The 14,877-nt window shown below is 38.7% G+C and overlaps 1 protein-coding gene across 5 annotated transcripts in view; it reads right to left on the minus strand.

Moving 5' to 3' along the window:
• The window catches only part of GRM7 (glutamate metabotropic receptor 7), an 853,253-nt gene that overhangs the window by 284,132 nt on the left and 554,244 nt on the right, over window positions 1-14,877 (minus strand). For all 5 annotated transcript variants that reach the window (XR_007469857.1, XR_007469856.1, XM_049693592.1 and 2 more), the window contains exon 6: window positions 6,562-6,762. Coding sequence is in view for 3 of the 5 variants with exons in the window: in XM_049693592.1 (XP_049549549.1) it covers window positions 6,562-6,762 (201 nt within the window). In the remaining 2 variants the exon portion in view is untranslated. The remainder of the gene's footprint in view (window positions 1-6,561; window positions 6,763-14,877) is intronic.

Here is a 14,877-nt window from a genome sequence, read left to right on the forward strand (position 1 = left end):
AATGATAATAATAAGGACCAAACAAATCCAGAGAAAATAAATAAGTTATCAAAGGAGAAGCGATCCTCTGCTGGAACCTCCACAATGTATCAGGGCCAGAACACAAGTGTCCTAAAGTAAAGGCAACAGGGCCACTTGACCAGATGGGATACTCAGAGGAGAGAACGGTTGAGAGAATGCACTCAGGTAGGAAATCTCCTTCCCAGATGAGAGCATCTGAGTGAAATTCCTTTTTTTTTTTTCCTGGATCAAGAAGGACTGGAGATATACGATGCTCCGATGACAAAACAGTCTTCAGAATCCAAGTACTGACCTGACAGGTTTTCTCTTCTCTTCTTACCACCCCATACACAGATTCCAGAAAGGCTACCTTGATTCGTGTTCCGGTTACCTTTTGCTGCTCAACCAACTATCCTAAAACGTGGCACTCAAAAAAAAAATGACAATCTGTATTTTGTAATTTGGGCAGGGCTTGGCAGAAACAGTGCGTCTCTGGTCCACTCACATCAGCTGGGGCTATGGCTGGAGCACCCACGTGCAGCCTGACCCTTGGCTTCCTCCTAACATGGCAGCTGTGTTCGTAATACAGAAGTCACAAGAGAACCATGCAGAAGCCCGATGGCATTTTGTACCATAGAAGTCACATAGTGCCACTTCTGTATTAGCCATAGGTTCACTCAGACTCAAGGGGAGGGAACACAGATCTCATCCTCGCTGAAGAAAAGCTAACTTCATGTTTCAAGAAGACCACATGAGATATGCCATCTTTATAAAATATACCCCAACCCAATTTGTTTTCTGGAAAGGAGTAAATCTAGGTACAGACAGGCTTCACATGAAAGACTTCACTATATAACAATTCTCTAAGGTTGTGTATCCAAGACAACAAATTTGTTAAATTGACAAATACTGACATCTGGTTGGATGGGCCAACATCCAACATCAAGATAACTCAAATTTAGGCTCAGGACATTGCATTCATTTGGGATGACATAATTAGCCACCTTTTCTGTTGGTGCACAAGGGGAGGTTAAGTGATTGCTGAAGATGTAGCAATACTTTTAGAGCATTCTATTATCACTTCCTAAATTGACGCTTTCATAAATGTGAAGGTCGGGGTTATTAAACTGTACTCTCTCTACTGGTCTGGAACAGAACTCCCAGGGGTATGGAAAACTCTGTACTGAAGTAACAGAAGAGCACGATTAAGCTTACTGAGACCAAGAAACATCAAGATTTTTCTAAAACATGCAGAAGAGAGAGGCTACAGTTTTCACAATGGACTAGAAAGAAACTTGAGTTCTAGGTCTGTCTCTGTCATTTGCTAGCTGTGGTTGGACAAATATTTTCTCCTCTCTAAAATGTGATCCCTTTATCTAAAAGTCAGGAAACTGAATTAGTAAAAAAATGTCAAGCTTCTTTTCACCCTAATTGTTGCTCACTTAAAGCGACATGAAAGCCACTTAACTAAATCTAACATAGTTTTTTTTTTTTTTCTGCTTTACAAAACTGTTGAGTCCCACCATTAATGAATGTCACACGGCCCTGGGAGTCTTCTGCCTGCCTGTCCATATGGCAGAAAGAATACCCTTAGGGAAAAGGAGATTATGTTGACAACAGAGAATGACTACAATGATGACAAAGAAAGGGAACGGATTGGCCCTGCCTGTGAGCTCCCACAGAGCCTGTGTTCCAAGATGGAAGAGCAGGAATGTTGTAATAAGCCCTTTCTCTCAGACACTTAATAAAAGTCAAGAGAGCAGGCCACGGGGTTGGGTACCCTAGGTACCAGTTACAGCATCATCAATACATAACTGTGTGGCTTTAGACATCATGATTCTTACGTTCTCTGTGAATCAGTTTATCTGCTAAAAAAAAAAAAGGAAAATAACAGTATCTAAGCCATTTAGTATTATGAATATTAAAGAAGCCAATACACAAAAAGTACTTAGGACAGTTTCTGGCACATAGTAATCATTTGATAAACGTAGGGCCTGTGTCCAATCAGAAGCTCAGCATCTCTGGCTCATCGGTGGTAAGCCCGTCTTAACTAAAGTCTGCAAGCGTTAAATAGAAGAAGAATCAGATGAGAATCACCAAAAATATTCTCAAAATGACTCTTCTTTGTTACTGGCCAAAGAAATGTGATGCTTATCTATGGACCAGCATACAAAGCCCAGAAACTGACCCCAGGATATGTAATGAAATTTATGTGTGCTTTTTCTGGGAAAATTTGTTATATATTTTAGGAGATTCTGTAAGATAAGGAAGAAACTACGAAAAAAGATAATTTGTAGGCGAACCATTTTTGTGGGTGTATTTATAGTCATTTTTGTCTCCATCTTAACTCGGAAACTGTTGGTTCCAAAATCAGATATGGTTCTTCTTCACCCAGATACTAGGTAACTCCTGAATGATTGATACAATATTGTGGGTTTAAGTGGATTATTACTTACAAGCAGAGAAGCAAGATTTTTTAAACCATAACATAATTATCTAAACCAGGAAATTAACATTGATGTAATACTATTTAAAACTAATCCGCAAATGTTATTAAAATTCCTCCACTGTCCCATTCGTATCCTTTTTCTGGTTTAAGATCAGTCAATGTTCCCACATTGCATTTAATAGTAATGTCTCCTTAGTTTCTTCTAGTCCGGAACAATTCCTCCATCGGTCGTTCTCATGACCTCAACACTTTTGAAGAGTACTAGCCAGTTATTTTGTAAAATGACCTTCAGTTTGGATGTCTGGTGTTTGTTAACATTAGATGGAGGTCATGTATTTTTGGCAATAAGACCTCAGAAGTGATGTTGTAACCTTCCCAGGGTTATCTTTTTTTTAAATTAATTAATGTTTTATTGAAGTAGAGTTGATTTACTATTTGTTAGTTTCAGGCATACAGCAAAGTGATTCAGTGACTCACTTTTCAGTATATATATATATATATATATATATATATATATATACACACACACATACACACACACACACACACACACACACACACACAATACTTTTCAGATTATTTTCCCATGTAGGTTATTACAAAATATTGAGTAAAATTCCCTGTGCTATACAGTACGTCCTTGTTGTTTATCTATTTTATATATAGTAGTGCGTATATGTTTCTTCCAAATTCCTAATTTATCCCTCCCCACCACCTTTCCCTTTTGATACCCGTAAGTCTGTTTTCGAAGTCTGTAAGTTCTGTTTTGGAAGTAAGTTCATACGTATCATTTTTTAAGATTCCACGTATAAGTGATATCATATGATATTTGACTGTGTCTGGCTCACCTCACTTACTGTGATAATCTCTAGATCCATCCATGTTGCTGCAAATGGCATTATTTCATTATTTTTTATGTATTCCATTGTATACATACATATACCACATCATCATCGTCTTCTTCTTTTTTTTCTTTTGGCTGCACTGAGTGGCATGTGGGATATTAGTTCCCGGACCAGGGATCGAACCCATGCCCTGTGAAGTGGAAGCATGGAGTCCTCACCACTGGACTGCCAGGGAATTCCCAACTACATCTTCTTTATTCATTCATCTGTCGATGGACATTTAGGTTACTTCCATGTCTTGGCTATTGTAAATAGTGCTGCTATGAACATAGAGGTGCATGTATCTTTTTGAATTATGGTTTTCTCCAGATATACACCCAGGAGTGGGATATGGTGGCTCTATTTTTAGTTTTTTAAGGAACCTCCATACTGTTCTCCATAGTGGCTGCACTAATTTGCATTCCTAACAACAGTGTAGGAGGGTTCCCTTTCCTCCACACCCTCTCCAGTGTTTATTATTTGTAGACTTTTTGATAACAGCCATTCTGACTGGAGTGAAGTGGTACCTCACTGTAGTTTTGATTTGCATTTCTCTAATAATTAGTAGCATGTGATGTTGTTAAGTCTCATTGCTGGTGACACTAACCTTGACAACTTGGTTAAGTGCTGTCTTCCAGGTTTCTCCACTTCAAAGCTGCTCTTTTCCCCTTTGTAATTAATGTGTTCCACGATGAAGGACACTTTGAGGCTATGCAAGTATCTTATTTCTCATCCTGCTTTTAAGCCCCATAATTTTAGCATCCATTGATGATTCTTGCCTGAAACAGTTATTACTGAGGTCTTTGCAAAATGGTGAGTTTTGTATTTCCATCTTTGCCCCATTCCATCGTGCTGTCCCTTCTCTTGCGTTTACGTATCCAAGTCAATTATTTATTTATTAGTATGGACTCATTGATATTTATTATATTCTATGAGCTTAACCCACTGTTGGCCTAGAATTAGCCAGTGGGATCTTCTTCAAGTTGGTTCCTTTGCCCCTTCCACATGGTCCCATCAGTTTTTGAGCACTTTCTTGCTTTGCGGCACAACATTGTTTCAAATTCATCTTCTACCTGCCCTGCTCTGGCCCGAATTGAGAGTTTCACTAGGGAGCCCTAGTTCTTTTCACTGGAGAACGGAATTTATAAATAACATGCGGGCGCAAGTGCAGTCATTTCTACCAGGCTGTCATGGCTCCTAGGCCCTCTCAGTGGACAGAACTAAACAGCAGAGGTTTGTACACACACAAACATACCCATATGCATCTCCCTACCTCCCCATCTGCATGTGTATTAAAAGCCATGAGCCCATGCTTGTATCTTCTGTTCTAATCCAACAGAACAAGTCTTATTTTACCTTTCTCCCATCCTTATTAGTAATTTCTTTCTTTGACTCTCGTTATCCACAATATCTTTTATTAAATCTCAGTCCTCTTATGGACATAAATAATCTTCAGAATTGTGGGGAAAAAAAGGTACTAACTTCCTAGGGATTGTGAAATATCTCTGTACAGCTATTCATGTCTTCAGTCTTATAGTATATAGTCAAATACTGTCTTGCAAAATTATTTGCACTTTATCTTTCTTCCTCACTCCCTTCAGTGTGGTTATGTTATTCATATGTAATTTAGTTAGGTTTTATTACTGTATTAAATTTTGTATTACCCCGTGCAATGGTTATTTTTTAATTGAGAAATAATTGACATTCAGGATGGTTAATTTTGTGTGTCAGCTTGACCAGGGATGCCCTGATAGCTGGCAAAACTTTATTTCTGTGTGTATGAGTATGTTCCTGAGAGAACTGTTGAACTGAATAAAGAATTGTTGAATCGTTGAACTGAATAAAGCAGGTGACCTTCCCCAATGTGGGCAGGCATCACCCAAGCCCTAGAAAGCCTGAACAGAACCAAAGGCAGAAGAAGGGCAAATTCACTCTCTCTGCTTGAGTAGAGACACCCATTTTCTCCTGGCTTTCAGAAACAGATCAAGACTTACACCACCAACCCTCTGATCCCAAGGCCTGTACACGTGGACTGAATTACACCGCTGCTTCTATGATTCTCCAGCTTATAGATGGCAGATCATGGGGCATGTCAGTCTCTATAACACTGTCAGCCAATTCCTAAAATAAATCTCCGGTTGTATTTCCCACTCATCTCTACCCATTTATTTTAGGTAACCAATTACTTTCTGCCCAAGTTTTATGCTTTGAGAAATAAATGTGTAATGTGACATGTGGTTGGTGTGGAAAATTACAACCATTACTTGCATTAACTTGAGTACCTAGAGCAACTGTCCCTTCCTTTTCCTCTTAACCCCTCCCATTCCTGCTTACATGCACCAAGAAAAAACTTGGAAAAAGTCCTTCTATTTTAAGAAAAAGAGGGCAAACCATAACCCCCCCAAATTTATTTATTCATTTGCTCACTCACTACTCATTCATATAATTGATTCAATCATTTGAAATGCTATAATTCACATACTCAAGAGTAAATTGCAATCTGACTACTTAACTTATGAAACACATAATGTCAACACTTAGGATTCCAAAAGAGACTGGAATTGAGACATCTAAATATTTTTAATGAACTCAAGCAAAACAAATCACTTGACCAAGAAACTGGAATTTTGAAATACCTGTGTGGACATATACTGGATGAGTATGAATAGGTTGCTGTATTGCCAAAAGACTTGGGTATCACCCAGTTCTGTATCACCCAAAGTTACATCATTGGATATTCTGGTTATCTCGTTTACCATATGTCAGAATATTAGAATTTTGATGTATACAAGGACGTTAACAGCATACTGGGCATAATTTGACTTCTTGGATTCAGAAAGTATTGTAACTTGTTATCTTTCAGTGCTTCAATGTCGTTATGAGCACTTGTCATTTTTATATATAGTATTTTAGACATACTAGGGTTGTGTGGCATCCTCTAGATGTTCTTTTCTTTCTTTTTTTTTTTTTTCGGGATGCGGGCCCCTCACTGCTGTGGCCTCTCCTGTTGCGGAGCACAGGCTCCGGACGCGCAGGCTCAGCGGCCATGGCTCACGGGCCCAGTCGCTCCACGGCATGTGGGATCTTCCCGGACTGGGGCACGAACCCGTGTCCCCTGCATCGGCAGGCGGACTCTCAACCACTGCACCACCAGGGAAGCCCTAGATGTTCTTTTCTACAATATAAAGGCCCCGTGTCAGCCTGAAAAATGAAAACATGGAGACTCACCATTGAAATTCACATTGCGGATATACTTCAACAACTTCTTGCCCCCAGCTTGCTCCATCTCTGGACAGACACCCCGGTAGTCAGCACAGAGATCCTTGTTCATGTGATGAAGGGCATGAGCCATTGCGTACACTGCGTCAATCACGAACTGAACTTTACCCTCCTGCTCATAGGTGGAATCTTTTCCAATTCTCTCCTGTCCTGCACATTAAAACAAGAAACACACACAAACATTGGTGTTGAGTAGAACGCCTCAATTTGCATTTACTTTCAAATATGCTTAAAGAAAACAATGCTTTGAGTACAGTCACGCAGGCCACGTATCCATGTTTGGCTACCATGTTCGGTTGCTTTGATAGTTTTTGGAATTTGACTTTGGAGCACATTACACGAACCTTTCTGATGCATTAGATACATTTCAGAAGCAGCACTTCAAAGGATCACAATAAAAGCCCTTGTAATAAGCCAACACACTATTCAAAACATAGTGGCCCCATAGAACCAAGGGATTGCTGTGATTAGAAGCTGGGCTGCCACGTGCAAATCTTCAAAGCTCACTTAGGCTAGAAAGGTGATACGCCGAAAGAAAATGAGACAAAACTAATGAAATACCACCCCTGAACTCATTACCTTCTTCTATACACCTGCTCTACTTCCTGGGTTGCCTGTCTCAATTGTCCATATTACTGGCAACTCTGATGCTCAGGCTGGAAACCCTGATGTCATTTTTTCATCCTTTCCTGTCTCTTACTCCACCCTCCCACATACATATATCTAATGAAGAGCCAAAACCTCACCTGAAACAGTGAACAGTTTTGGCCACACTACCAATGCCCTATTTACGCTTTTCTCATCTCCCATCAGGACACAATGCTAGGTGTCTCTCTTCATCTAGTGATTCCTCCACGTTCACTTTTCCAAACCACAGAGCTAATCACTTCACCCCCGTGCTCAGAATTCTTCAGTGGTTCTCCACTGCCCGCAGAATGAAATCCAAAGCCTTTCCCCTGACAACAGAGGGTGTTCATCATTTTGTTCCTATCTGCCTAACAACAGTGAGAACCGGCAGCGATGAAGTGTCCTCCACTGTCTTGGAAGCCTTATATACAGGATTTTTATTTCATCCTCACTTTGTCAGTTAAATATTATTAGTCCTCATTATACAGATGGGAAAGCCGAGCCTTACAGAAATTAAATCACCTTCCGAAGGTCATGTACAGGAAGAGCAGATGACAGCCCAGGTTTATCAGAACCCCAAACCAACATTTCTCTCACTTCATGGGCCCTACCTCACCCTTTTCCTAGAATTTAAAACATATATATTTTTTGCTCCAGACAAGTATGGCTATTTTTCCCGTAAACATCATCAGCTCTAACGTTAATTATCTTCGGTCATTCCCCTTGTTTTGCCAGAAATATCCCTCCTTGCTTTTGCCCATCATAACTTAATTCTGTCCCCGTGGCACAATCCAGTGTTTGCTTACACTTAGCTTCTTGATCAGAATTAAAGATTTTCAAAAAACATTTCAAATCTTTATTATAAAATTATCACTATATTTTAATGCTCTACTAGACTTTCCTTTTCTTTCTTTTTTTTTTTTTTCCTTATATCCCCAGCACTGAACACAGCATTTAATATCTGGTAGATTCTGAACAATACTTGTATTAAATTAGGCATCCGTTAAGTACATGGTAATACCAGGAACTCTCTTTAGACGTCTTGTCCCTCTATGACAAATAATTAACCACGGATTGAATTTCACTTTCGCAGCAATATTTCCCAGATTGTTTTCTATGACACATTTGTGTAGGAAAGAAACAGTAGGGATCCTACAACCCCTGTCCCTTCTCCTGCAAAACGAAGTGCTCCCGACAGCCACCGTATTAAACGTTATTAGGTTTCTTTACTGAGAGACTGTTTCAGAGTATTTAATATAACATAAAGTATGATTTCCAAGAAGGAAGTTCAGAATTTCCCCAAATTACGTGAATTCATATTTTTTCCTTTTCAGAGCACACATTAATATCTCAAACGGCAGACAGTTCTTTGTTTTGTATGTATCTCATTCAAGTACCAATCAACCTGGTGCTCACTGCTCCTCATTGGGTCTAGGCCTTTTCAGCGTGTCTGGAGCAGGAATCTTTTTTGAAAAAGATAAACTCCATCATGAATCCATACTGCTACTCTGAATTCAAATTCTGGACTACAGGACTTGTACTTAACTCGACACTCCTACTCCTCTACCTCATTTTTTTTTTTCAAGAGGAAAATCCTGGTTCTTAATGACACCATTCTAACTATTTATTTGTTTGATTCCATAATACACAAATAACATTCTTAGAATAAATGTCTAACCAACAGTCTCAAAATGTAGTGGAATGAGAAGCCTTGGCGTATATGTCTTTTTCAATTCTTACCGGAATATTTTGGTGATTTATTCTGAGAAACGGGATTACTTTGTTCAAGAGTCAATCTGTATGTGTTTTTGCTAAATACTGGCCAATTCCCCTCTAATGGGTTTGTACCATTTTGTTCTCCCACCAGCAAAGAGAAAGAGTGTTCCCAACAACTTTGACAACCAAATATGTCCTTTGACAACCAAATATGTCCTCAAACTTGGATTTCCGTCAGTCAGCCAGGTGAGAAATGCTACCACAGTCTATTTTTATTTGCATTTTTCTTACTATAGGGGAGGTTGAACATCTTTGCATATAGTTAAAAGCTACTGTATTTCTTTTCTGCAAACTGTTTTTATAAAAATTTGGTCATTTTCTTCTCTACTTTTAAAAGCTTTTTATTAATTAAGCATAATAAGTCTTTGAGATTAAGTTGCAAATATTTTTCCTAGTTTGTTATTTTTCTTTTACTCACTTTAGGTATTTTCCAAATAAAATTATATTAGATTAAAAGATGTTTTTCTAAAAAAATTATCAATTTATTTTCTTCTTATTGCTCTGGATTTTCAATCATGGTTTGAAAAAATGCTCCCACCCCAGGCTACAGAATATTCCATCTGTGTTTTCTTCTTGTATAATTTTATTTTTTAAACTTAGATATTTCATCCACTTGGAATACATTCTGGTATGCAGTATGAAGAATCAAAATTTTAGCTTTCTCCATATAGCTTCCTAGTTATATGCCAGTTCATCTTTTCTCACTGATTTGAAGTGCTTCCTTTATTATATATTAAGTTTTCCATGCATAATTAGATGTATTTCTGGATTTTTAAAATTTGTTTCACTGTTTGGTTTGTCTATTCGTGGGCCAACAGTACAGCTTCAATTATAAACTCTTTATAACATATTTTAATAACTGGTAGAGTTAGCCCCTCTCTCACCGTAATTGTTCCTTCTTTTTCAAATTTTATGTTGACTTTTGTTTATTTACTCAAATGAGCTTTATTAACTACTAACCTATCTTGAGAAAAGAAAAAAATACTTGATGTTGAGTTTATGCTGTATTTATTTATTTATTTATTTTTTTTGCAGTACGTGGGCCTCTCACTGTTGTGGCCTCTCCCATTGCGGAGCACAGGCTCTGGACACGCAGGCCCAGTGGCCATGGCTCATGGGCCCAGCCGCTCCGCGGCATGTGGAATCTTCCCAGACCAGGGCACGAACCCGTGTCCCCTGCATCGGCAGGCGGACTCTCAACCACTGCGCCACCAGGGAAGCCCATATGCTGTATTTATTAATCAACTTAGCCAGAATGGAAATTTTTACAAAGGTGAGAATTCCCACGTGTGTCTTTTCATTTGTTCAAGGCTACTGTTGCTTCCTTCAGTAGTGTTTTAAAATTTTTTCTCACATAGGTTTTGAGTGTTTCGTGGAAAGTGAGCCTTGGTATTTTACTTAGTTTTGCTATTATAAATATGGTTTTCTTTGCTAAGTATTTCCTCTGGTTTTTGGTTGCATACATAAAAGTTATTCTTTGTTTTGTTGTGGTTGTTTTATTATTTTTCAACTTTCTATCATAAAAAAATTTAAATACAGAGGAAGGTTGAAAGAGTTTTACAGTGACCTCACCAACTAGATTCTTACATTAACATTTTACTGCACTTACATTATAAGGCAATTCATTTTCTAATAATTTTATAACCTGCTACTTTACAAATTTCTCTTATTTTTTAGAGTACTTAAAAAGGCAATCTTGATGGCATTATGATCATTCTAAAATATATACTATGAAACGTGTTCAGACTAGTAATTCAGGAGAACAGTTTCTAGCCTGCATTCATAAAGACATTCATCTCAGAAAGAATGCCTTGAAAAACAAGTGCAGTATTTTAAATAATGAAATATTTCATTATGTTCGAAACATTATAGGTTTACCCCTCTCCTGAAGAGTCATCAGGTATGTTAGCTTATTAAGGGCTCTGAGAAACACAGGTACATTTCTCTTTGGGGCTACCAGGACTTGAAAAAGGTAGCCTTACATCAAGAAAATCAGAGCTGGCAAGTTAACAACAACAACAAAAAAGGCTAACTTTATTTCCCCTACTGTTGCAGATGCAACTGCGTGCCAAGGTCAGAGTCTCTGGTTACTCATCTAGCACCCCCACCTCCTCCCCTAACTGAAATCTGCTTCTCTTCAGGTATCGGCAGCCACCAAAGGAGTGAGGGGTTCAGGACCTCTCCTGAGTCTCTCCTCATTTGTCTCAGCCAATCCAGTTTCCTCCTTGGCAAGGACTGATTTAGAAACAGGCATGGGTTACAGTTCTAGATAATGAGATGAAAGAAAAGAGTTTATTGGGTTCCACATATAAAATGATACAAATGCACTTATTTACAAAACAGAAATAGATCCGCAGACATAGATAACAAACCTATGGTTTCCAAAGGGGAAAGGTGGGGGAGGGATAAGTTAGGAGTTTGGGATTAACAAATACACACTACTGTATATAAAACAGATAAACAAGGACCTACTGTATAGCACAGGGAACTACTCTCAGTATCTTGTAATAACCTATAATGGAAAAAAACCTAAAAAAGAATACACGTGTGTGTGTGTGTGTGTGTGTGTGTGTAACTCAGTCACTTTGCTGTATACCTGAAACTAACATAACATTGCAAATCAACTATATTTCAATAAAAATTTTCAGAAAAAGTTTATTGGGGAACTCCTGAGAAAGTTTATTTGCTCTTAAAGAGAGATGAACTCAACTGCATCAAAACAATCACACACCCCCAACACACACACACACACACACACACACACACACTGCATTTACTCTAGTCATTTTGCAGTCCTGAGGCAATTACCCAGCGTACGAATAAGAGCAGAATAAAAATGTGGCAAGGATGTGAAAATACAATCAAGCTGTGGGTTAGCCAAGCCTAGAATTACCCTACTTTTTTTTTTTCCCCAAGTGACATACTCAATGGCTTATCCATTTAACTACAGCTTGATACTCAATGTTTTCCAGGTTTACTTGAACACTACACTTCTTATTCATGTACCATTTTATAACATCTCAAGGGACTAGCGTAAGTACACCTTCTTCCCCCCAAAAGTGAGAAAAAAAAAGGGTAGTTTTTAAGCAATATTTTTAACAATGTAGATTGAAATAGAAAAAAAGAAAGCATTTTCAATCAATTCTCGGTTAACAGCTCCTTCTTTCAGGCTTTCTGATGAACTGAGATGTTGTAATATTCTTTTCTTAAATGAAGTTCATCCTTTTCATCACATTTCCCAGGAAAGGGTTTGAGGTTTAGATAAAATAAGGAGAACTCTGAAGCATTAATTATTTTTCATTTCTCCAGCATGCAAAGAAGTTTTCCTTTTAAAGTCTCCCGATTTTCTGATGTAATGTTATTTTTACCCAAATAGTTCAGTATTTATCTTCAAAACGCACACTCCTTTAAGCTTACGTTGAATAAATTTTCAGCTGCACTACGCAAGAAAAATCTACAAGCCCTCTCACGACCAGAGTTTCTAGTGTTCGTTCTGCTGGTGAAGTCTTCTTTCTTTGAAACATCTGCTTGTTTTGCTCATTTTAACATACTGCTTTCTCAGAATATACACCTTAGTTAATATGCATGAGCAAACTATCAGGGAGAAAAAAAAGGCACAGAAAACATAAGAAATTACGGATCTGAAATTATTAATATAAACAATCCCACTGCAGTACGAAAACCAAAAGGAAGAGGAGGTTGGGCATAGGCAGGGAAAAAACCAAAGATATTTGCTAGTGCGACCTGAAAAACCTACCCAAACGGTCCTGTAGATTTGAACAACTGGCCCAGTGTTTACCATATGTTTCTGTGGGAGTGATAAATTATAATTGGTGTTTTGATTTCACATATTAATTGCAGTTATTTGCATCGGGAAGACCTCTTGGAAGTTATATATGCTCGTGCTGACTGTGCTTTAAATGCTGCATTACACAAATATATTTTATTGAATGTAAAGCCACAAACTTAAAAATTTCTTGAGGCTGAAGTCCTGGGTAGTACTGTATATAATTAACTAAAATACTAATGCTTGGTTATACTGCAAATGATAAACACACTCATAAAAACAGGAAGAGAATATGTCACAGGAGCTCTGAAAATAGAGTCAGGGCATATATAGGTGCTGACAGAACTGCTAGATTCTGGGTAAAAAGGATGCAAGGAAAGCAGGGTGGATATCCTGGAACACTAGAAAGTGTTGCAGGGTTCTAAAAACGCTACAGTTACCAGGCAAGCCTTATTAAAATGCTACTGCAGTCCCTCCCATACTTTATTTAAAAAATAATAATAAATAAACAAATAACTTGGTTTACTGGATAACTTTTTTTCCCCTCATGGGTGTACCTTTTTCTTTTAAGATGAATGTCAATGGTAAAATAAGATTCTGTTTTATGCAAATTTGCTTTTTTTTTTTTTTTTAACAGTGAACACATTCATAGAATCTGGGGGTAACAACCCGTAGCAAGAAATACCAATTGAAGGAAAGTCAGAAGTTCTGCATTGAGACAAAAAGCCTTCACTGCTGCTGTGCCTCTATTTGGAGGTGAGGCTGAATGAACCTAGCAATTGTGAAGAGAACGATGGGCGTCCCTGTCACAGTACGACAGGCAGCCTGCGCTTACTGTGTTCTTCCTGGGCACCAGGCTCTGCGCTAAGCACTTTTCATGGTTTCATGTTAAACCCTCACAACGCTTTCTTGGGTACCATTCCCCATCCCTCTGTTACTTCACTATACCTTATAGACCATCTGCTAAATTGTTCCGTCCACATCTGCACACGGAAAAGCGATGAACCTGGAGTGTTCCCCTTTGTTTCTTTCCATTTTCAACTTTAGTTTAGAGCCACAAATAATCTTAAAGTTCATGCTAGCCGTGATTTTTACATCCTCTTACCCCCACCTGAAGGTTTCGCTTGCGTTTCCAGCAAGGAGGAAATGGATGGTTTTGACAACCACCATCATAGCCTTCCCTGACCTCTCCTTGGGTGGAAAAGTTAATGCCCAGAGAACCTGCCAAAGCGCTGGCAGAGGAACAACAACAACAGCAGCAAAACAACTGATCCTCCACCTTCGATGACAAAAATGTGACTGTAATTGAACCATTAACATCCTCACGTTCTGCAGTGAACACAGCGAGTCCTATGTTACAGACTCAGAAACAACTCTAGCAAAGGTATTAAAGAGTGTCTAGCCACAAACCCTCACTTCTAACCTTTTTCCATGCAGGATGCTTCCCAGAAGACTATTTAATCATCACAGCTGAGTTTTCTTCTACTCTTCTGTTTTCGATTTCCAGATAGGTGCAGATAAAGATATATGCAGTGAGTCAAGGTGTGTGGGACAGGAGTAGGCTTTGCACAGTGCACACAGGGCACCAGATTGGAAGCAAGGAATGTTTTAGCCCCAAGTTTCACACCTCCCCCAACGTGTGGAAGGTGTTCTGAGAGACTGAGCTAAGGGCTTTATTTCCAAGAGCAGTCTGTTGTAGATAACGCCAGCCCGTTGAGCAAAGGTGAGAACAGGGCTTCTGAAACTCACACAAGAAACCTTGCTGTACCAAGCAAGAACAAGACGGGGTTTCTTAAACAAGTGCATGGATACAGTTTCCATTTCTCACCTAGATTTCTTCTCTTCTGATTTCTTAAGCTAAATTTCTGTTTATATAGTGTTGGTTGCTTCTTCAATGCAAACGGTAAAATCACTAGTGAAGCAATCTCTCCGGACATGACTTCAAGATTAAGAAAAAAGATACTGCTATAGATGCCTGGTCTCGTAACCCATCCCTCAGCAGGAGCCCCTCCATTAATGAGGTTCTGCCCCTCTGAAATTCTGTTTATGGCATTCCAGGAATTGTATTTAGGTTG

This window comes from Orcinus orca, chromosome 10 (genome assembly GCF_937001465.1).
Source record: "Orcinus orca chromosome 10, mOrcOrc1.1, whole genome shotgun sequence".
NCBI classification, from domain to species: domain Eukaryota; kingdom Metazoa; phylum Chordata; class Mammalia; order Artiodactyla; family Delphinidae; genus Orcinus; species Orcinus orca.